The sequence below is a fragment of the Anolis sagrei genome, chromosome 2 (genome assembly GCF_037176765.1).
Source record: "Anolis sagrei isolate rAnoSag1 chromosome 2, rAnoSag1.mat, whole genome shotgun sequence".
In the NCBI taxonomy this organism is placed as follows: Eukaryota; Metazoa; Chordata; class Lepidosauria; order Squamata; family Dactyloidae; genus Anolis; species Anolis sagrei.
The window spans coordinates 194,314,773-194,336,227 of NC_090022.1; the positions used below are offsets into that span (position 1 = coordinate 194,314,773).

The window sequence follows — 21,455 nt, forward strand, 5'->3', positions numbered from 1 at the left end:
GTGGGGAACAGTTCAGGGGAAAACTGGAGGTTTTAGAGAGAGTAGAAGCCATTTGTATGCTTTTAGAAGTCATTGTGTGTTTTTGCATCAGAAGCAGTGAGTACAGTTTAGACTTCAGTAGGATGCTTTAAACTTCAATGCAGGAACAATGTGCTTAGAGACATTAGACTCTCAGAATAGAAAGATGCTTTGGACTATAGACTATTGCAGGCATCCTCAAACTGCAGACCTCCAGCTGCAGACCTCCTGACAATTGAACAAGCTTGTTATGGCTTCTGGGAGTTGGGGCCCCAAATAGCTGGAGGGGTTCAGTTTGAGGATGCCTGGACTCGGAGCAGTTCACAAATTGGCAACAATTCAATGCCTCAACAATTATAACAAGTAAAAACAATCCAGAAATTCTGTTAAAAAACAATAGCATATGATATAAAAATATAAAAACCGTACAAAGCCTTAAAATATTATCATGAGCGTCTCCATGTCAAATCGTTATTCCATTGCGTACTTAAGTAGTTCCATATTTCCGTTTAGCTATGCCATATTTGGGAAGGCCTGATCAAAAAGCCAGGTTTTTACCTTTTTCAAAAAGTCAGGAGGAAGGGAGCTGATGTTATCTCTCTAGGCAGGGCATTCCACAGTTGAGGGGCCACTGCTGAGCAGGCCCTGTCTCTCGTCCCCGCCAGACGCATCTGCGAAGAAGGCGGGAGAGAAAGCAGGCCCTCCCCAGAAGATCTTAATGTCCTAGATGGTTCATAAGGAGAGATGCATTCAGATAGGTAAGTTGGACCAAAGCCATGTAGGGCTTTATAGGCTAAAGCCTGCACTTTGAATTGGGCCCAGAAGCAAACTGGCAGCCAGTGGAGCTGGCGCAACAGAGGAGTTGCGTGCTTCCGGAGCGCCGCTCCTGTTAGCAATCTGGCTGCCGCTCATTGGACCATTTGCTGCTTCTGAACAGTCTTCAAATGCAACTCTATGTAGAGCGCGTTGCAGTAGTCTATACAGGATGTAACCAGAGCATGGACTACTTAAAATCCTATTGTAACTGGATTCATAAAGTGCCTGTATGGTGTATACATGAAGTTTGTGAGTAAACCAACTCCGTGACTTTTAAAGAATACTGTTTATTTTGTCTCTTGAGAGCATGATTTAAAGGCAAATATATTTAAGCAAGATTATATGTTTTTTGGGCAACTAAAGGAACACTTCTGAAACTCTACAGCAGTGGTTCTCAACCTGGGGTCCCCAGATGTTTTTGGCCTACAACTCCCAGAAATCCCAGCCAGTTTGCCAGCTGTTAGGATTTCTGGGAGTTGAAGGCCAAAAACATCTGGGGACCCCAGGTTGAGAACCACTGCTCTACAGTATGTATTCCCAAAAGGTCATTTGACACAGGACCCAAAAAGATTATGAATCCCATTTCCCAAATGGTTATGGAGATTCACATTTTCCAAAAATGATGATATCCTTCTTAACTCCTGAATGAGCAAGAAGTCTACCTGCTCCTCTCATATTCCTTAAAGAAAACCAAACAACATCCCCACGAACAATATCCAGGTTTGTGAAAGATTTTTTTTCATGAAACAACCAATAAGTGGCATTCAAGCAGGACGTAGGCTACAACCTGAAATATTTCACAAGTTCCAACTCACTTTCTTCTTGGAGTAGCTAAATGTAAAGTTCCTCTGTAAACCCCAACTAAGAATCTTCCATCCATATTGGGTACAGGGAAAGTTGAGAGCGAGGGTGGGCACATTTAAACGTTTTCACATTGCAGTCAGTGTGACTTCCTTCCCCTCCTGCCAGGTGGCCGAGACCATGGCTCCTTTGCTCCAGACCCTCCTACTCCTCCTCGCCTGCTTTGTGGACACAACCCAAGCCAAGCTGTTTGATCGCTGTGAGCTGGCCCATGTGCTGAAGGATAACGGGATGGATGGATTCGAAGGGTCTAGCCTCGCTGACTGTGAGTGCTGCTCCTTGGCAGAGGACCAAACTGAAGGACACAGAGTGCAAGTAGAGTCGGCTTCTCACATTCACTGGGGTTAGAGGCACAGGACCCATGCAAAAGTGGACTACATGGTCCATCTAGTCCAATCCCCTGCCATGCAGGAAAAGCACCACCATGTACCCCTGTAGTAATGTAATTAAGGAAGTTCAGGCCACTCACCAACCCATTTTACTTCAAGGTAGGGATGGGAAGAGTGGTGCATAGACCAAGAGCATTTTGGATCCCAAGCAGCATTCCTATTTTTAGAAATATATAATTTGGAAAATATGTTTTGTCTTCAAGGAAATTTAATCAACCCCACCTTCCATGTTTTCAGTCCATTTTAGCCCAGGATAGGCTTTTTTTTTTTTAAAGCGCAATAAGTGTGGTAGATATTTATTGGAGAAGGAGTCTGGTTGGTTCATGCAGTCCTGGTCCATTTGGAAACCAACATAATGCTGCAATCCCTGAGTTTTGTTCATTCCTATTTTAAGGTCAAATTATTCCTTTTGGGTTTGAGGGAATCTTGAGGACTTTAAAAACCTACAAGAACATCTCTCAACTTCCACCAAAAATTCATCATAGAGCCACACTGGAGGGCCTAGACATTCATAGAAGTGTTTTCTTTAGGACTGTATAGCAGGACTCTTTGATCAACTTCCAGCGGAATCTAATCCATGAATAAACAAATGCACCACAGGCAAATCTGCAGATGTGTTTCAGGAGCAACTTGAGAAACTGCAAGTCACTTCTGGTGTGAGAGAATGGGCTGTTTGCAAGGATGTTGCCCAGGGAATGCCCAAATGTTTTACCATCCCGTAGAAGGCTTCTCATGTCCCCACATGGGAAGCTGGAGCTGACAGAGAGGAGCTCACCCTGCTCCCTGGATTCAAATCACTGACCTTTCAGTCAGCAGTCCTGTTGGCACAAGGGTTTATGCCATTGTGCCACTGGGGGCTCCAATAGTAGTAGTAGTAATAATAATAATAATAATAATTATTATTATTATTATTATTATTATTATAATGTTTTATTTTTTGTCCGCCTCTGCTGATGGCTCGAGGTGGGGTACCACAAACATATAAGCATAATATACATACACATAGAATATTTTTCTATACATCTCTAGGTCCTTCAGCCCACATGTCTGTTGGAAGTTGCCCATAGAATCACATTGGAGGGCAAAAGAGTTTCTAAGAATTTCTTAGAACATTTTAATCACATTTGAGAATAATCAAATGGAGGGCTGACTGGGCATGTTGGGCCTCTTTCCAAAAGACAGCTGTATAGATCAATAGAGTTGGAAGAGACTACATGGTCCATTCATGGGGTCACCAAGCTGAAGAAACATATGCACATACAACCAAGAGCTGTGCAAACATCACTGCTTTTTATGGCTTTTGAGCAAGGAGTTATGCAGTGCCTCCTTACTCAATGCTTTACTTGGACCACATGACAGCAGTGGAATGGCACTATGGCCCAAGTTTATCCCCTTCAGTCTCAATAGTCATTGGTTGGCCAAATAAGTGCCAGAAGGTCACCCTTGTTCCTCCATCCCTCCCCAGGGGCCATCCTTATATCCTCAATGTAACCAGAGCCTGTGCACTATATCACCAACCCTACCAACATGAAAGCGAGATCAAGGTTCACATTTTCCCCACTGCTGTTTTTAGAGAGTGCATCTACAATGTAGTATTGATCCAGTCTGACACTACTTTAACTACCATGGCTCAATGCTATGGAATTATGGGACTTGTACTTTTACAAGGTCTTTTCTGTCAAAGAATGCTGGTGCATCACCAAACTACAAATCCCAGGATTCCACAACATTGAACCATGGCAGTGAAAGTGATGTCAAATTGGATTAATACTATAGTGTAGATCAGGGGTCCACAAACTTTTTAAGCAAAGGGCCAGGTCACAGTCCCTCAAACTGTTGGTGGGTCAGATTATAATTTGAAAAAAAAATACAAATGAATTCCTATGCACACTGTACTTATCTAATTAAAATTAAGAATAATTTTAACAAATATAAACTTATTAGTATTTCAATGGAAAGTGTGGGTCTGCTTTTGGCTGATGAGATAGGATTGTTGTTGTTGTTGTTGTGCACTTTCAAGTCATTTCAGACTTAGGTTGACCCTGAGCGAGGGCCAGGTAAATGACCTTGGAGGGCCGTATCAGACCCCCGGACCTTAGTTTGAGGACCCGGGTGTAATTGAACTCTGTCACTATCTGCATAGTTTGTTGTGTTCACTTAATACTCAAGCAGTGACTGGGACCCAGTGTATTAGGTGTTGGAACTGATAACCTGACCTCCCCGCCCCCCATTGCATTCTCTACAGGGATCTGCATGTCGTTTTTTGAGACTGGCTTTGACTCTGAGGCCGTTGATTGGCACAAGGATGGCACGAAAGACTATGGTATTTTCCACGTCAACAGCGGCTGGTGGTGCAAAGATGAATCTCTTGACAGTTCATCAGAGAACCTTTGTTCCATGTCTTGCAAAGGTCAGTGTCTCTGGTCATTGGCCAGCTTCCTGTTAGTGGCATTATGCAGGGATGTGATTTTGCACAGTAATCAAATCCCATTGACCATGGGATTTGATTATTGTGCACATGGGACAGTTAGTTGCTTATTTAAATCCCATATTTCTCAAAGTTAAAAGAGAAATAATATATTGCTGTACACTTGCTGCTATCCCACTGTGAGATAGTGTCAACTTATTGTCTTGATGATGGGTGGCATTGCACAAAACCTGGAGAACCTCATTGCAGAAGATACATTCCATCACTACGGGATGATCAGGGGCTTTGTCCATTAATAACCCATGACGTCTAGATCCCAGGGAGGTGGCAGACCAGCAATGATGTTGTGTGATAGGGATCATCAACACTGGTGATGGTTCTGTTACTGTGCCCTTGCCCACCTCCATGCGATAAAGTCCATGGTTTAAAATCTCTACCAAATACAAAAGCCTAAAGCAGGGTTGTCAAATTAATTTTCAACAGACTTTTGGTTGTCTTCAAAGGGCCATTGAATGCATGAATGGAGATACAGTGGATACAAAGGGCCACTATTTATTTTTAATGCAGTGGTGGGTCCTCTCTAGTTTTAACCTAAGTTTTAGCTAGAAAATTCTTGGAAGTATAATCCTAGGAAGGAAGGAAGAGAGGAAAAGAGAGAAAAGAGAGAAAAGAGGAAGAGAGGAAAAGAAAAAGAGGTAGGAGATTGGGTTGCTGTGAGTTTTCCAGGCTGTGCGACCATATTCCAGAAGCATTCTCTCCTGATGTTTCGTCCACATCTATGGCAGGAATTCTCAGAGGTTGTGAGGTCTGTTGGAAACTAGGCAAGTGAGGTTTATATATCTGTGGGGATGTCCAGGGTGGGAGAAAGAACTCTTGTCTGCTGGAGGCAAGTGTGAATGTTTCAACTGACTACCTTGATTAGCATTGAATGGTCTTGCAGCTTCAAAACCTGGCTGCTTCCTGCTTGGGGGGAATCTTTGTTGGGAAGTGTTAGCTGGCCCTGATTGTTTCATGTCTGGAATTCCCCTATTTTTTTTTTGTTTATTTACTGTCCTGATTTTGGAGTTTTTAAATACTGATAGCCAGGGAGGGGATTTTTCCAAAGTCAGTTCACAATAGAAACCACAGTCATTCAAAGGTCTGGAAGCTGGTTCTATATGACTCTAAAGTGCTGGGATTTTTGTGCCTACATTCCAATTCCCCTAAAACATTTCAATTATAGATCTTCTTGCTCATTGCATATAATATGCGACTTGAGTTTTTAGGGACCTTCCTCCACTTACCATGAACAGAAAGAGAAATTATGGTACAACACTGCCATCTGCTGGCTATTTACCTTCAGTGCAATACATGCTTTTCACAGATTTTGCTACCACAATTCAGTCTTTTCTTCCTTGATGAAAGAGGCAGTAAAGAAACCCATGAGAATATCAGGTGTATCTACCCCATAAAATCCAGTATTCCTACTCTCCCACTGCCCTGATTTGGCAGGGATGGCCCTGATTAGTCCTTTGTTGTCCCACTTGTTCATCACTTTTAAAATGTTCTCGTTTCTTTCTCTTCCTCCCTCTTTCCCCCTTCACCCTCTTTACACTTCTTTAGCTAGAAATGGATTTAGGGAAAGAGTATTGCTTTTTATAGGCAAAATAAACCACTCTAGCTTCTCTTGATTTGTATGTTCTTCCTCATTAATAACTTCTGACATCTTGATGACACAAGTCACAATCTCGCAACATATTGACACCACTCTGGCTTTGCTTGGTTGCATATGTTCTGGTTTTCATCTGTGAAATGTTGGAAAAATATGAGTGTTTGTAGCAGGACAGGAGCCCTAGGTTGCAAAGTGGGTTAAACTGCTGAGCTGTTGAACTTCCAACCTGAAAGGTTGCAGGTTCAAATCCGGGGAGTGGGGTGAGCTCCCGCTGTTAGCCCCAGCTTCTGCCAACCTAGCAGTTCGAAAACATGCAAATGTGAGTAGATCAATAGGTACCATTCCAGTGGAAAGGTAACAGTGCTCCATGCAGTCATGCTGGCCACATGACCTTGGAGGTGTTTACGGACAACGCCGGCTCTTTGGCTTAGAAATGGAGATGAGCACCACCCCCCAGAGTCGGACATGACTGGACTTCATGTCAGGGGAAAACTGATTCTTTGAATCCCAGGCCCCTTCTAAATTGCCATATAAAATCCAGATTATCTGCTCTGATAATCTGGATTATATAGCAGTGTAGAAGAGGCCCTAATTTTTGGGAAAAGTGGAAATTAATCAAAGAAATACATCTACAGTGTGACTCCCATATCCATGGTTTCACTTACTCACGGTCTGATACATATCCTGTCCTGGAATAGTTTGTGATCCTTGTTGGCAGGCATGGGCAAACTTCAGCCCTCCAGGGGTTTTGGACTTCAGCTTCCACAATTCCTAAAAGTGTACCAGCTGTTAGGAATTGCGGGAGTTGAAGTCCAAAAACCCTGGCGAGCCGACATTTGCCCATGCCTGCTTTATGGTATGCTTCCAGCCTAAGTTTAGTCTAAATGTAAGCTGCTCTATAATCTGTGTTTTCAGTGTGCGTTGATACTATAGATTAGACTTTTATTACTGTACAAGGGTTTTCATTGAACTTGTATGACAGTTTTTGCTCTATGTTCCTACCTTTTGAACACACTTTGGATTTGGAGGAGCTTTGGTTTTTGGAGAGGGGAGAAAATTAACATTAGCGTGCCCGCCAATTGTCCCAGTTTGTTAGAGAATATCCTGATTAATCTTCTCTCATCTGGGGTCAGGGCCAAAGCCAGAAAATAAATTCGGGGAGGGTTGAAAATTTCAGGGAGGGGTTTTTTAAAAAAAAAATTGGGGAGGGGGTTGAAATCTGCCTCCTAGCTCACACTGAAGCAAAGAGAACAGCAGGGGACAGAGCAACCTTCAATAGCCTGCAGCTCCGCCCCTGTCAACCACCTCCATCAAGTCTGGCCTCCTTAATGACAGCATTCAACACCCCCCCCCCCAACTTTTCTATGTTGCTTCACTACATCAGCTATTGCTGCAAGTAATGACAGTGTGAATAAATTGCCAATATTTGCTTGAGATAGTGCTTGCAGTTCTGGAGGGAGTCTTAATTTTTTGCATCTCATAGACTTAGCATGGAGATTTGGTTAACTAGTTAAAATTCATGAGTAAACCAGGTTTTTTACCTGAAAATTTTCAGGGGGGGGGGTGGAACCCCTCCCCCCTCCCCCCCCCCCCCGGCTACAGGCCTGGGGTAGTCTTAAAACAAAGTTCATACTTATGCAATAGGGACAATGCCCAATATCCATGCCTTGTCTTTCTTTCTTTTTTCTTTTCCTTTCCAGATTTATTGAATGATGACATTATAGATGACATCAACTGTGCCAAGAAGATTGTGCAAGATCCCCAAGGCATGGGGAGCTGGTACGAGAGATCCTATGCTTGCCACCCACAGATTGTCCCGATTTACTCTAAATGACACAGCTTTCATTATCCCAGTGGCTCCCTCTCTTCTATGTTCACTAAAGGACTGGGATCTTTGTCTCTAGCCCTGGCCCTGTGCCTTTTGTGGCAGCCAAACACAAAAGAGAATTGGCTGTCTGCAAGGACGTTGCCCAGGGGACACCCAGATGATTTTTGATGGTTTATCATCCTTGTGGAAGGCTTCTCTCATGTCCCGGCATGAGGAGCTGGAGCTGATAGAGGGAGCTCATCCGCCTCTCCCCGGATTCGAACCTGCGACCTATCGGTCTTCAGTCCTGCCGGCACAGGGGTTTAACCCACTGCGCCACCCGGGGTTCCAATGAAGAGGGATGATGGGAGTTGTAGTCCAGCAACATCTGGATCTCAGTCCTGCATGCCATATTTATAGGCGAGCACTGCAATAGATGACAGACTGGAGTTCTTATTCTTCTATAATAAGTCCCCTGTAACTGTGGAGTTCACAATCAGGAGTTCCACTTGTCTGAACCCTGGCTGGGCAAAATAGTCTCCCAAGATGTTGTCGAAGGCTTTCATGGCTGGAATCACTGGGTTGCTATGAGTTTTCCGGACTGTATGGCCATGTTCCAGAAGCATTCTCTCTTGACGTTTTGCCCACACCTATGGCAGGCATCCTCATAAGTTGTGAGGTTTGTTGGAAACTATGCAAGTGAGGTTTATATATCTGTGGAAACGCAGCATTGCCCAAACACGAATCAAGGAAGATGAAAGGCACTACAGACTAAGAATCAACCAGGGTCAGCTAACATCTCCCAACAAAGGATTTCACCAGGCAGCAATCAGCCAGGCTTTGAAGCTACTAGGCCATTCAATTCTAATCAAGGTGGCTATTTGCAACATTCACACTTGCCTCCCACCCTGGACATTCCACAGCTATATAAACCTCACTTGCCTAGTTTCCAAACCTCATAAGCTCTGAGGATGCCTGCCATAGGTGTGGGTGAAATGTCAGGAGAGAATGCTTCTGGAACATGGCCATACAGCCTGGAAAACTCACAGCAACCCAGTCTCTCAAGAATTTACTAGGTGCTCCAGGTAATTCACTGATTTGTATTGTCGAAGGCTTTCATGGCCGGAATCACAGGGTTGTTTTAGGTTTTTTCAGGCTAGATGGCCATGTTTTAGAGGCATTCTCTCCTAACGTTTCGCCTGCATCTATGGCAAGCATCTAGAGGTTGTGAGCTCTGTTGGAACTGGGAAAATTGGATTTATATATCTGTGGAATGACCAGGGTGGGACAAAGAACTCTTGTCTGTTGGAGCTAGGTGTGAATGTTTCAGCTGACCACCCTGATTAGCATTTGATGACCCAATTCAATGATTTGCTTCCCATGGAAGTTATCATATGCCTCGTCTACACTGCCCTATAACGCACTTTTAACTGCAATATATGGTCATTGTAGACACATGTAATGCCGATTGAATGTAATATAATATTATAATGTAATGCAATATAATACTAATAATAATAATAATATGATATTATAATTATATATTTATATTACATGTAATATTACTAATAATATTACAATATAATTGGTATAGTATAATATAACAATATTTAAAACTGATATTGTACTATGCTAATAATATAATATATTGTATGTATATATACCTTGTAAGCCACTCTGAGTCCCCTTCGGGGTGAGAAGGGTGGCATATAAATGTCGCAAATAAATAAATAAATAATGTGCATACAACTGGATTATATGGGTCTGCACTGCCATATAATCTAGTTCAATACAGCTAGTCTGCATTCTGAAAGTGCATTATATGGCAGTGTAGATGAAGCCATAGAGTCTTCCTGGGGGACTTTGCAAACTCTTAGAGAGGATTCATCAAGGTGACAGCTCCATGGCATGCTGGGACTGGAAATCTGATAGTTTAATGTCTTTCAGTCCTGCTTCCACTCACCTTAGATAGTTCTTGGATGGGAGACTGCCCATAAAAAGCAGGTGATGTAGATTATATTTCAGAGGAAGGAACTGGCAAAGCCACTTCTGAGGAGTCCTTGTCAAAGAAAACCAGTTGAAGCTCATGGTATCACCATAAATCCACAGGTAGTTTGAAAGCACAGACACAAATGTGACCAGAGAGACAGAATCTGCTGATATAGTAGACCTTTTCTCTACTCTGACTTGATCACCTTGTGCAAGGCCGAAATAGTCATTTACTACAAAAGCAAGAGGCTAAGGCTTGGAAATACAAGATTCATGAGCAGCAGCAACAACAATTTTATTTCTTACCTGCCTCTCTTTGTGGCTCAAGGAGTATAAATGCAAATATAGATCCAATATGGAAAGCACTCGAATTCCCTGCTCCAAGGGTGTATCTGCGTGGTAGAATTAATGCCATTTGACACCATCTCAACTCCCATGGCTCAATGTTTTAGAATCATGGAAACTCCAGTTTTATAAGGTCTTCAGCCTTGCCTGCCAAAAAGCAATGGTGCCTCAATCCCATGGCAGTGAAAGTGGTGTCAAGCTGCATTAAGTCTCGTTAGATGCACCCTTGGTCTAATGCATGTTTCCTCAGAAGGAAATCCTATTCATTTAATGGTACTTACTCCCCAGTAAGACTGCTTTGGGAGAAATGCTTTTCTATTCCCATTGATTTTAGTGGGAAGGTTGAGTGATGGCTAATACCTTTTCCCCCTTGTAAGGGTCATTTCACACAGCCCTATATCCCAGAATGTCAAGGCAGAAAATTTCACATTATATGAGTGTGGACTCAGATTACTTACTTACTTCTTACTTAGGCGATCTCTCGTTGTCTGAGTAGGATAATCTTCCAGGGTGGGTCCATAGGTGACTGTGGAGCCCTATTCTTGATCTGCATCGTCTCCCGCAGTGAGGGCATTGGTTTCCAGGTGGAAGGCGGTCCCGGTCAGGTTGGCTTGATATGCCTTTCTATTGGCACATTTCTCTCTTTCATTCTCCATTCGTGCCTCTTCAAATTCTGCAGCACTGCTGGTCACAGCTGACCTCCAACTGGAGCGCTCACAGGCCAGGGCTTCCCAGTTCTCAGTGTCTATGCCAGAGTTTTTAAGGTTGGCTTTGAGCCCATCTTTAAATCTCTTTTCCTGTCCTCCAACATTCCGTTTTCCGTTCTTGAGTTCGGAGTAGAGCAACTGCTTTGGGAGACGGTGGTCGGGCATCTGGCAATGTGGCCAGTCTAGCAGAGTTGATGGTGGAGGAGCATTGCTTCAATGCTGGTGGTCTTTGCTTCTTCCAGCACGTTGACATTTGTCCACTTGTCTTCCCAAGAGATTTGCAGATTTTCTGGAAGCAGCACTGATGGAATCGTTCAGAGCCATGGACTCAGATATCCCAGTTCAAAGCAGATATTGTGGGATTGTCTGCCTTGATATTCTGGGCTATAGGGCTGTGTGGAAGGGCCTTTAGTTATTTGCAGGGCAATCCCTTCACAATATATGCATTTCTGCTTAGGAGTATGAATTGTACTAACGGAGCCATTTTCTCTCTCTGATCTCCTTCCTGCAGGGATCAGTGGTTAAAGCATTGTAAAAACCAAGACCCGTCGCGCTGGCTGAAGGGGTGTAAGGTGTGAAAATGAATCTGGCCACAATCTATCTGCTCTCTGAAATTATAAATATTATTGTATTTTTAATATCACTGTCGAGTGCCTTTTGTACTGGGTGTTATTTCTGATGATTCATTCAATTCTGCAGTTTAAAGGGAAATGCTTTCATTCTTGTGCATTCTCTGTGATGCCTGCTAAGTCCTCTTTCTACATGACAGATTGAATCTGGATCTTCACTACCATATAAAATGCAGATTGCCTTGAACTGGATTATAGAGCAGTGTAGACTCATATAATCAGGTTCAAAGCAGATAATGTGGATTATATGGCAGTGTAGATCCAGCCTGAGTTGATGGGAGGCCACGGTCATGGGACACTCCTTAATGTGAATAGGTGTCCTCCTGTGAGTGTCCATGCTGACCTCATGCAAGAAACAATCTGCCTGTCTGTTTTCCCAAACAAGTGTGGCTTTCCTTACTCCATGGAGATCAACATTATTGTTGTTGGCATTAAAGATGACATCACCTGTGCCAAGAAGATGGTGCAAAATCCCCAAGGCATGTGGACCCAGTATGAGAGCATCCTATGCTTGCCACCCACAGTTCCAATTGTTTCCAAATTCTGGTAACCCTCAGGTGAACTATGATGGGATTATCATAGAAAGAGGCTGAAAGTGTGTGACATTCCCAAAGTCATCCCGGTTAGATATACACTACCATATATTTCAGTTCCTGAATCCAGATTATCTGCTTTGAACTGAGTTATATGAGTCTAAGTAAAGGTAAAGGTTTCCCCCTGACATTAAGTCCAGTTGTGTCCGACTCTGGGGGGTGGTGCTCAACCCCATTTCTAAGATGAAGAGTTGGCTTTGTCCATAGACACCTCCAAGGTCATGTAGCCAAGATGACTGCATGGAGTGCCGTTACCTTACACTGAAGATAATCTGGATTCAGAAACCGGATTATATGGTAGTGTAGATGCATCCCCAGTGGGTTCTCATGGATGAATAGGGATTTGATTCCTGTGTTTCTAGAGATCAGATCCAGCACACAAACCACTACACACCATTAGCTTTAGAATCTAGATTAACATTTACAGTAGGGTCTCAACTTTCACTAGGGTTGGGGTACACTGCCATACAATCCAGATTATACAATCCATAGTGGATTATATGAGTCTACACTGCTATATAATCCAGTTCAAAGTAGATAATCTGGATTTCATATGGCAGTGTAGAAGGGATCAGAGAGTCAGGATCCCTGTGAAAATGTAAAGAAAAAAACACTAACTTTTTCAACCTGAGAGAACATTTCTCTAGGAATCTCTAGTACCTTCATCATAACTCTAGTAAATTATTTGACCATAGAGTCATTCTCATATACTGCGGGTCTTGACCCCAAATAAGATCCCCTTAGCTTAGCTCAATGTTGGGGTCATGAAAAATTTGGCAACAGTAACTCTGTTAGCAACATCCTTCAGTGTTTATAGTGGATTCTGCAGAAAATGCTTTATCTATACTTGATAAAAAAGTTAAACTTGTTCATTAAGCCTTGCAAATGCTTATTTGATATGTTTGAATTTATCTCTATTTTCTATACCTATATACTTGGGGTCTTGAAAACATTACTTGGCCAGAAAGGAACCGCAAGTAGAAAAAAATTAAGAAGACCTGCTCTAATATTCCTAAGGAACATTTTCATCAAATCTACAACCAAAGACTGGTTGTGCTTCCATGAAAGAAAGTCTCCCAATATGATGACAGAGACATCATCCTATAATGGCCACTAAAGCTAGATCCTGACATACAAAAAAAAAAGTTGTGAGACTGAGGTCCCTTCTACACTGCCATATAATCCAGATTATCAAAGATGATAATCCACATTATCTGCTTTGAACTGGATTATATGTCTACACTGCCATATAATCCAGTTCAAAACAGATAATCTGGATTTTATATGCCAGTGTAGATGGGGTCCTACTCAGCTACTAAATGTGGTAAGCACCACCACTGTTCTCTAAAGCACAAGGATAGGAAAATTTGGCCTCCAGGTGTTTTGGATATCATCTCCCATCACCTTATGGAATAACATCTGGAGGGTGAAATTTTACCCTTTTCATACAATATTGGAATGTATAGGGTACATTCTGAGAAGTACAAACTGGTTAGTGTCTATTCATGGCAGTGCAGAATTTGTTATATAATGGAAATCAAACACAATGGTGATGTGAAAGCTACTTTATTAAGCATTAGGAGTGTGAGAGTATACAGTTCTGCTTGGGTCTGAAACAGACAAAAATGCAAGGTATAAGAGATGCTCCGCTTAGTCTCCCTGGCATTGTTCCAGGCTCTTTTCAGCCTCCGCACCTGAGGATTCATGGTGTATGATGCACTTGATGGGTTTTCCAGAGCTGAGGAGGTCTCGGGAGATGTTTAGGATACTGGTGGCACTGTAAGAGCCGTCCTTGTTCAAGACCACCTGGCCAGGGGTCACCCCTTCAGTGATCTCTTTCCCAGCCATGCTCCATTTCATCTCCAGGATCCCTGGGTAGAATTGCTCAACTGCGCACAAGGCATGGACTGTGGGTGTACTGGATGTTTGGGAAACATCGGACAAGAGGGTGACTGATGCCGGTGCCTTTACCGATGCTCCTGAAAAAAAAATGAAAGCAAGGTGGTGTGATTGGATCACTTGGGGTCGATGAATTTTCCTATTCCCTCTATAATAGTGGTTTTCAACCTGGGGTCCCCAGATGTTTTTGGCCTACAGCTCCCAGAAATCCCAGCCAGTTTACCAGCTGTTAGGATTTCTGGGAGTTGAAGGCCCAAAACATCTGGGGACCCCAGGTTGAGAATCACTGCTTTATAACGTAATGGCTTATTGAGCTTGCCCTAGGATTCAGGTCCCAGGTGCTTCCGGTGTCTGGGACCAGATCTTTGTGATGGAATGTGCAGGGGCACATGAGAATAGTTGGCTTGCCTAAATGGTTACCTGAAATACTATTAATGTGTGGCCAACTGAAGCATGCCTTTAGAAATATGAGCCATGAGCAGTCTGGCTTTTGGAAACCAGAGATGGAATTGATGGCCTTTCTATGTTTTCTCCCTTTTCACATTGCTATTGTCCTTTGGTATTACTTCACTTTAACTACCATGGTTCTGTCCTCTGGATTGGCAGTGGAAGAACGGGCATTTCTAAAAAATGCAGCCATGACAATGAAAGTGGAATCATAGTGCTATAATTGTACGGTGTGGATGGGCCACTGTTTGCTAAAGAGACCAGAGCTCCGTTTCCCATCTGTTGACTTTTTGTTCCTCCTTCACACCAAGCACCAACAATTAGGATTGAATATAAAATCTGTATTCCATGAGCAAAATTGGTCTGGTAAATCTGAGGGACCAAAATGAGAATCTGATGTTTAAAACTATTCAAGCCAAATGGTTCATACTGTTTTTGTTTAAGATATTTCTGTCTCCTTGGATGTTACTTATCGTAGACCCTTTCCCAATCACTCACATACACACAACTTTTGTTGTTATGTGCCTTCAAAGCCCCATCTACTTGTATTTTTTAATAACTGGAAGAATGCTAAGGTCTACCAGAAAAGCCTTCCTGATAGAAGAGATTGCACTTGGAAAATTTAAAGCAAGGCTGCGAAATACTGTGGGTGTTCCTTGTGTTTCTTATTGGGCTGTTTCTCAGCTCAAAATTAAACCACTCTCAGCCAAGACTGAGTATGAAAACTGAACACGGAATATGATCCTTTCACACAAAATCCTACTTCTGAGTACGTTGAGGCAGTGTGAATGAGTCTATGCATTGTTAATATTTTTTTTAGGCAACTGGAAGTGAGAAATCCTTACCAGCCTACAGCAGATCATAGAATCATAGGGTTGGAAGAGACCCCAAGGGCCATCCAGTCCCACGCAGGAAGGCACAATCTAAGCACTCCTGACAAATAGTCATCCGGTCTCAGTTAAAAACAACACTAAAGAAGGAACTCCACGGCACTCTGAAGCACTGTATTCCGCTTTGAGCTCTATCAGTAGATGTACGTAGCTCTGTCTAGTCTCCTACTCTATTGGCAAAAGTCATAGGATTTATTACAATAAAGTATAATTGAATATGGGGCTGATAGATACAGTCTAATGTAGCTTTGCAGTTGTAATCTGGCAACCTTGGCAAACTACGGTATATGAGAATGGCCAAGCCCATGGCTCAGGGTTATTGTCCTCTACAGATTCCAATTTGTCTGGTTAAGAAACTGAAACGCATTTCTTTCTCTAGAACAGTGGTTTCCAACCTTTTTTTTTTTAAACCAGGGACCACTTTGACCAGGGACCACTTTCCAACATTAGTACCAAAAGGGTTACGAATCAGTTTTTGAGCAACGTTAGATTCGGTTTGGGGTGCTGATGCAGAAAATAGCATTGGCTAGACCACATCAGCTCTAGTTTCTGATACAGAACATATGCCATCCAGTAGTTGCCATCTGCTCATCCCCAGAAAACCATATTTAGTAAGCCTAAGGTTTCATGAGACAAGTCCCTCTTATTGCAACAATGTAGTAACAGTGAGGCCACAGGCCATATTTTACTTCTTGTGGACCACTGGTGGTCCACGGACCACAGGTTGGGAACCACTGCTCCAGAAAGATCTTTAATTCTCCAAGCCTGGTGTTCTGATTTTTCTTTGAGTCACAATGGAGGGATCTTTCAGTGTTATGATGGATTTTGCATGAAAAAGAGGGATACAATATATGCCTGGAAATAACCACTTTCTCAAGACCTCCCATTTCCTGGTAAGAAATACTACAATGTTGCAGTAAAATGGTGCCACATAAACACACACATACATATATATTTATATAAAATTGCCAAACTAAAGTTTGCTTTTCTTTTGAATTTCAAAAAGTGTTTTCAAACTGTGTGTGGTTGAATTTATGGACGCAGAATCCATGGATACAGAGGGCCAACTGTAACAGCAATGCTAGAAATGTGGGAGTTGAACTTTTCAGGAGGGTGGCATCATCTCCATTTTCTCCTCATTTCTCCTGTTTAGCTACATCCCTGAATCCCTGGCTGTTTCTATGGAATTAAAATGTTCTAACTGCATGGTATTGGTGACTTTAGAAAAGTTAGAAGGTACTATGGACCAGATTTAAGATCTCTTTTACTGGGAGTTTAGGCTTTTATGAATTTTGCATTCCAATTTTGGGAAAGAGTGTGAGGGAAGACTGAGATTGGTGTTAGAGCACACAAATGGTATGTGTATGGTTCCACATTCAGCCAATTGAGTTTCAAAAGCTAATTTGATGGTACACAAAGAACATTCCTGCAATCTGACTTTTCAAGGATGCAAACTGGCATAATCCCTAATAGTGAAATGCCTTCTCTTAGCATGGCCATCCTGACAACAAATAGGAAAGGTGGTTGTCACCATCATCCCCATGCTGTAGATATAGTTGAGGCTGGAACACATTTCCTTGCCTAAAGCAAGTTGCTCCATGGCAAAGATAAGCCTTCAACTGGATTTTTGTTTGGGAGCAGTGCTAAGCTGCAATTCTGCATCTGCTCCTTGAATCTTTCCCCAAATGGATTGTTTCCCCAATGCCCCATTTTTATAATGTAATAACTGTCACTCACCTCCTCTGATGCTGAGCTGTGTCCCACTCCCTGAGGCGAAAGTACTGAAGTAGTTCCCTTCAGCTACGCACCAGTACATTGCACTGTCTTCTGTGCGCGCCCCCTGGATCTGCAGCACATAGGCATTGGCACCAGCATCTCGGATGGGTACAAAGCGAGTGCCAAATTGAGAGCCTCGATCTATCCTATTGTCAATGCCATGCTTCAGCACCCAAGATGGAGCGGTGGAGGGCTTTTGCTGGAACCAGAAAACATGGTAGTCTTGGATCCTGCCCTTCTCCAGTGGGCAATTTAGGATGGCAGTTGCCCCCTCAGCAAATGAGGCTTGTGGTGGCTGGGTAGGAACAGGCTGGAAAAAACCACCTGGGAAGTAAAATGTAAGCATTTAGACCCCTTTCACACTGCTCAATAAAATCCTACATTTTCTGCTTTGAACTGGGATATATGGCAGTGTGGTCTCAAATAACCCAGTGCAAAGTAGATATTGTGGGATTTTCTGTCTTGATATTCTGGTTTATGTGGCTGTGTGGAAGGGCCCTTAGAGATCACATAACACTGGTATTACAAGAACTGCATTAGTTTCCAATTTCATTCCAAAAGCAAGACAAGGTGCTGGTTTTGATTTACTAAAACCAAAATTGTTATTTTGTTGGGAAACCAGCACCTTGTCTTCAGCTTGGGCCAGGATATTCAATGAACTGCCTCTTCTCATATGAGCCTGACCAAAAATTGAGATCTTAGAGGAGGCCCTGTTGAGTGTTCAAATGCCTTGTGAAGTTAGGTTGGTATGTACACATAACAGGACTCTCTCTGTAGCAGCAGCATCATTCTGGGACTCCCTACCCAAGGAAGGCCCTTTCCACACAGATGTATAAAATCCACATTGAACTGGATTATATTCAGATAATCCAGTTCAAAGCAGATATTGTGGATTATCTGCCTTGATATTCTGGGTTATATGGTTGTGTGGAAGGACATGAAGTCAGGCTCTTTAAAGTTTTTGTTGGGCAGCCGAAACTGCATCATCCATTTGAAACTTTTCTTCAAATTGTTGCAAAATACTTTGTTTTAACTATTTTGAAATTGTATTCTAGGGTTGGTTTTTGAAGATTGCTTTTAAACATGTTTATAGAGAGTATTCTGCCTGTTCTGGTTTAATTTTGTTTGTTTGTTTTTTTGCATTGCTTTAATTGCTTACATTTGATCATTGCTTCAGGAGCCTCTGTAAAGTGGGAGGTGATACAAAAATATCATACATGAATGAGTTATTGTAATGATAGTGCTGTGATTTCATATCTATGTGTGATAAAAAGAAGGTTACACTGGATGATCATGAGGTTTCCATTAGAAACATTCTCCCACATCTATGGCAGGCATCCTCATAGGTTGTGAGGTCTGTTGGAGCCGAAAGGCTATTCAATGCTGATCATTCAGGGTGATCAATTGCAACATTCACACTTGCCTCAAGCAGACAAGAGTTCTTTCTCCCAACCTGGACATTCCACATATATGTAAACCTCACTTGCCTAGTTTCCAGCCCTCACAACCTTTCAGGATGCCTGCCATAGATGTGGGTGAAATGTCAGGAGAGAATGCTTCTGGAACATGGCCATTCAACCCAGAAAACTCTCAGCAACCCAATGATTTCAGCTGTGAAAGCCTTCGACAACACTATGAGCAAAGAGCTTGAAAGAACTGATAATGCAATCAGCCTGATACAGCCTAATTAGGAAAGGACAGAAATATAGGTAAAAGGTTTTCATTACAAAGAAGAATACATGCTTACTTATATTTTGATTTCTTGATTAATATGTATACAAAACGGGTTGTCCCACAACCAATCAACAGAACTTTTTATGTAAACACTCAAGGTTATACATTCTTGTTCATATTGCTATGCTTTAGTAAAACTGCCTCTTTAGATATTTCCCCCCAACTGCTTCTTTCTTCATTCTTCAGAGTGTGCAGAAATAAAGGCTGATCAATTTCCCATATTTGGAAGTGTTTTTTTTTAATTAAAAAATTCTCTGCTACAGTAATCTTGAAGCTAGAGTTGACATCTCTAATGAATTTATTTTGTATGTGAAGCAGAACATTCCTCCTCATACCATGTGCCCCCTCCACTGTGAAGGGATGGTCTTACTCCTAACCCAACTTGCACAAATTTGGTTGGGGACTTCAGCAGAGTCTTTTCTGTATTGCCCCCAAGGCTGTGGAACAAGATCAATGCTATGGAATCATGGGAGTTGTAGTTTGGTTAAGCACCAGCATTCTTTGGCAGAGAAAGTTAAAGATGTTATGAATCTACAGCTCCCTTGATTCCATAGTGTTGAACCATGGAAGAAAAGTGATGCCAAACTGCATTCATTCTACAGTATAGATGACCCCAAGTTGACTTGATGGCAGTCAACAATAGCAACTTCTATTCACATTTTTAATGCAACTGCTATTTTCAAATTTGATTTTTTCCCCCTCTCTTGTAAGTTTTTGGGAGCAGCAATTCAACAAACTAAAGGCCCTCCCATCATTCAACCTAAAATTCCAGTCGTTTTGAACCATTTCGACTTGGTGGGCATTATTGGCAGTTCAAGCAGGCAACTTGGGTGCCAGGGGCAGAAAATTGGCATTCAGACTTGCTGTGATAGCCTATCCCAGTTTACTGTTCTTGGCCACAAGCCACTCCTCCCCCAGCCATTTTCAGTGTCCTTTGTCACCTTTTTAGTCTTCCCAGCTTGGCATATAGGTCTGTGGATACTCACCACAGATGGAGAGAGCCAGCAACAGGCACAGCAAGATTGTAGGGGAGCTCATAGTCTTTGTCTTCGGTGTAAGATTTGTGACAAAACAGCTTCGCACTTCATGCACACCCAACCCTTGTTACACAAATGCACATACAGCACAACTGGCTTTATGGCTACCCTGGCCATTTTGCAAGTATTTGCATACTGGTCAATCTATATTATTGAGTTCTTGCAAATCGCTCAACAATTGGCTAGAGGTGGGTGTATGCAAAAAATGGCTATCCAAAGCAAGGAAAATTTTAGCTCCCCAAAATAATTCTGGCAATAATGCTGCCAGTAATTTGTCCACGTCAGCAACAACAGAGATGTAAGCTCATTGGGTTAGATCATTTTGAGTATGGATGCAATCATTTATTTTATTCAGTTTGCAAAGGCAAAGAGTTTCATTTGGAAACGTTTTATTAGAATTCTTAAAACAAGTGGAGAAGAAGGGAATCCAAAGCAGATTTTTAGATGGAGAGAGATCAAGTCATTATTTTTACCAACTGCCAAATGTACTTGCACCTTCTGTAAATTCAGCTACTCCTCTTGATTTATTCTTGTTCTTTCCTTATTCAATTTATATGCTTTTGCAATTGCTTGAGTAAATCAGGCATCAGAAATTGTGTTGTGTTTTGTAATGTTTGCGGGAATGTTTGTTTCAGGAGACTTTGGTCTAAATGCAATTGGCAGATCCATCCAGGGAAAATCCATCAAATCAATAGGATTTACATAAATCTTGTGTTCTCATTCTGCTATAGATTAAAAGGATTTATTTTAACTGTTTCTATAAAACCTAATCAGGAAGTTTACCTCTATGAGTGCTTCTAGATGAGTTCCCAACCTGTGGTCTGGAGCCTCACTGTTACTACACTGTTGCAATGAGAGTGACTGGTCTCATGAAACCCTCTTATAGTGCCAAGGCTTATTAAATATAGTTTTCTGTGGGCAAGCAGATGGCGACTACTGGATGGCGTATGTTCTGTATCAGAAACTAGAGCTGATGCGATCTATCCAATGCAATTTTCTGAACCATCACCCCAAATAATCAAATCGAATCTAAAGTTGACCAAAAACTGATTTGTAACCCTTTGGGTACTAATGTTGGAGAGTGCTCCCTGTTCAAAGTGGTCCCTGGTCAAACAAAAGTTGGTAACCACTGATCGAGATGGAGGGCTCCAGTCTGAGTGTTGCTATGTGCTTTTAAGTAATTTCCAGCTTATGTTGATCTTGAGGCAAATAACAGTTTTCTTGACAAGATTTGTTGAGAAAGTATTTTCTTTTGCCTTCCTCTGAGTCTGAGAGTGTGTGATATTCCCTACTCACCCAGTTTTACTCATGGGTAAGCAGAAATTTGAAGCCTGGTCTCCAGAAGCATAGTATAACACTCAAAGCACTGTGGAAATCTGGATCTCCTCTCCTCCTTAACTATATTTTAAAGAAAAAAGTTTCACTAGATCCTAGAAAAA

The 21,455-nt window shown here is 42.1% G+C and overlaps 2 protein-coding genes across 2 annotated transcripts; one reads left to right on the forward strand and one right to left on the reverse strand.

The window, feature by feature from the left end:
• The first annotated feature begins 1,811 nt into the window (after positions 1-1,811).
• Positions 1,812-11,665, forward strand: LOC132765451 (lysozyme C-like). The gene is made up of 4 exons (XM_060759735.2): positions 1,812-1,960; positions 4,330-4,494; positions 7,864-7,942; positions 11,523-11,665. Exons 1-4 carry the CDS (start codon positions 1,816-1,818, stop codon positions 11,587-11,589), a joined length of 456 nt encoding a protein of 151 aa, XP_060615718.2. The 5' UTR covers positions 1,812-1,815; the 3' UTR covers positions 11,590-11,665.
• Positions 11,666-13,792: 2,127 nt separating this feature from the next.
• Positions 13,793-20,077, reverse strand: LOC132766516 (immunoglobulin gamma-1 heavy chain-like). Its single transcript, XM_060760864.2, has 3 exons — positions 19,966-20,077; positions 17,207-17,569; positions 13,793-14,212 (listed from the first exon to the last, which is right to left on the reverse strand). The coding sequence occupies exons 1-3, from the start codon at positions 20,015-20,017 to the stop codon at positions 13,884-13,886; spliced, it is 744 nt and encodes a 247-aa protein (XP_060616847.2). The 5' UTR covers positions 20,018-20,077; the 3' UTR covers positions 13,793-13,883.
• Between the last annotated feature and the right edge of the window lie 1,378 nt (positions 20,078-21,455).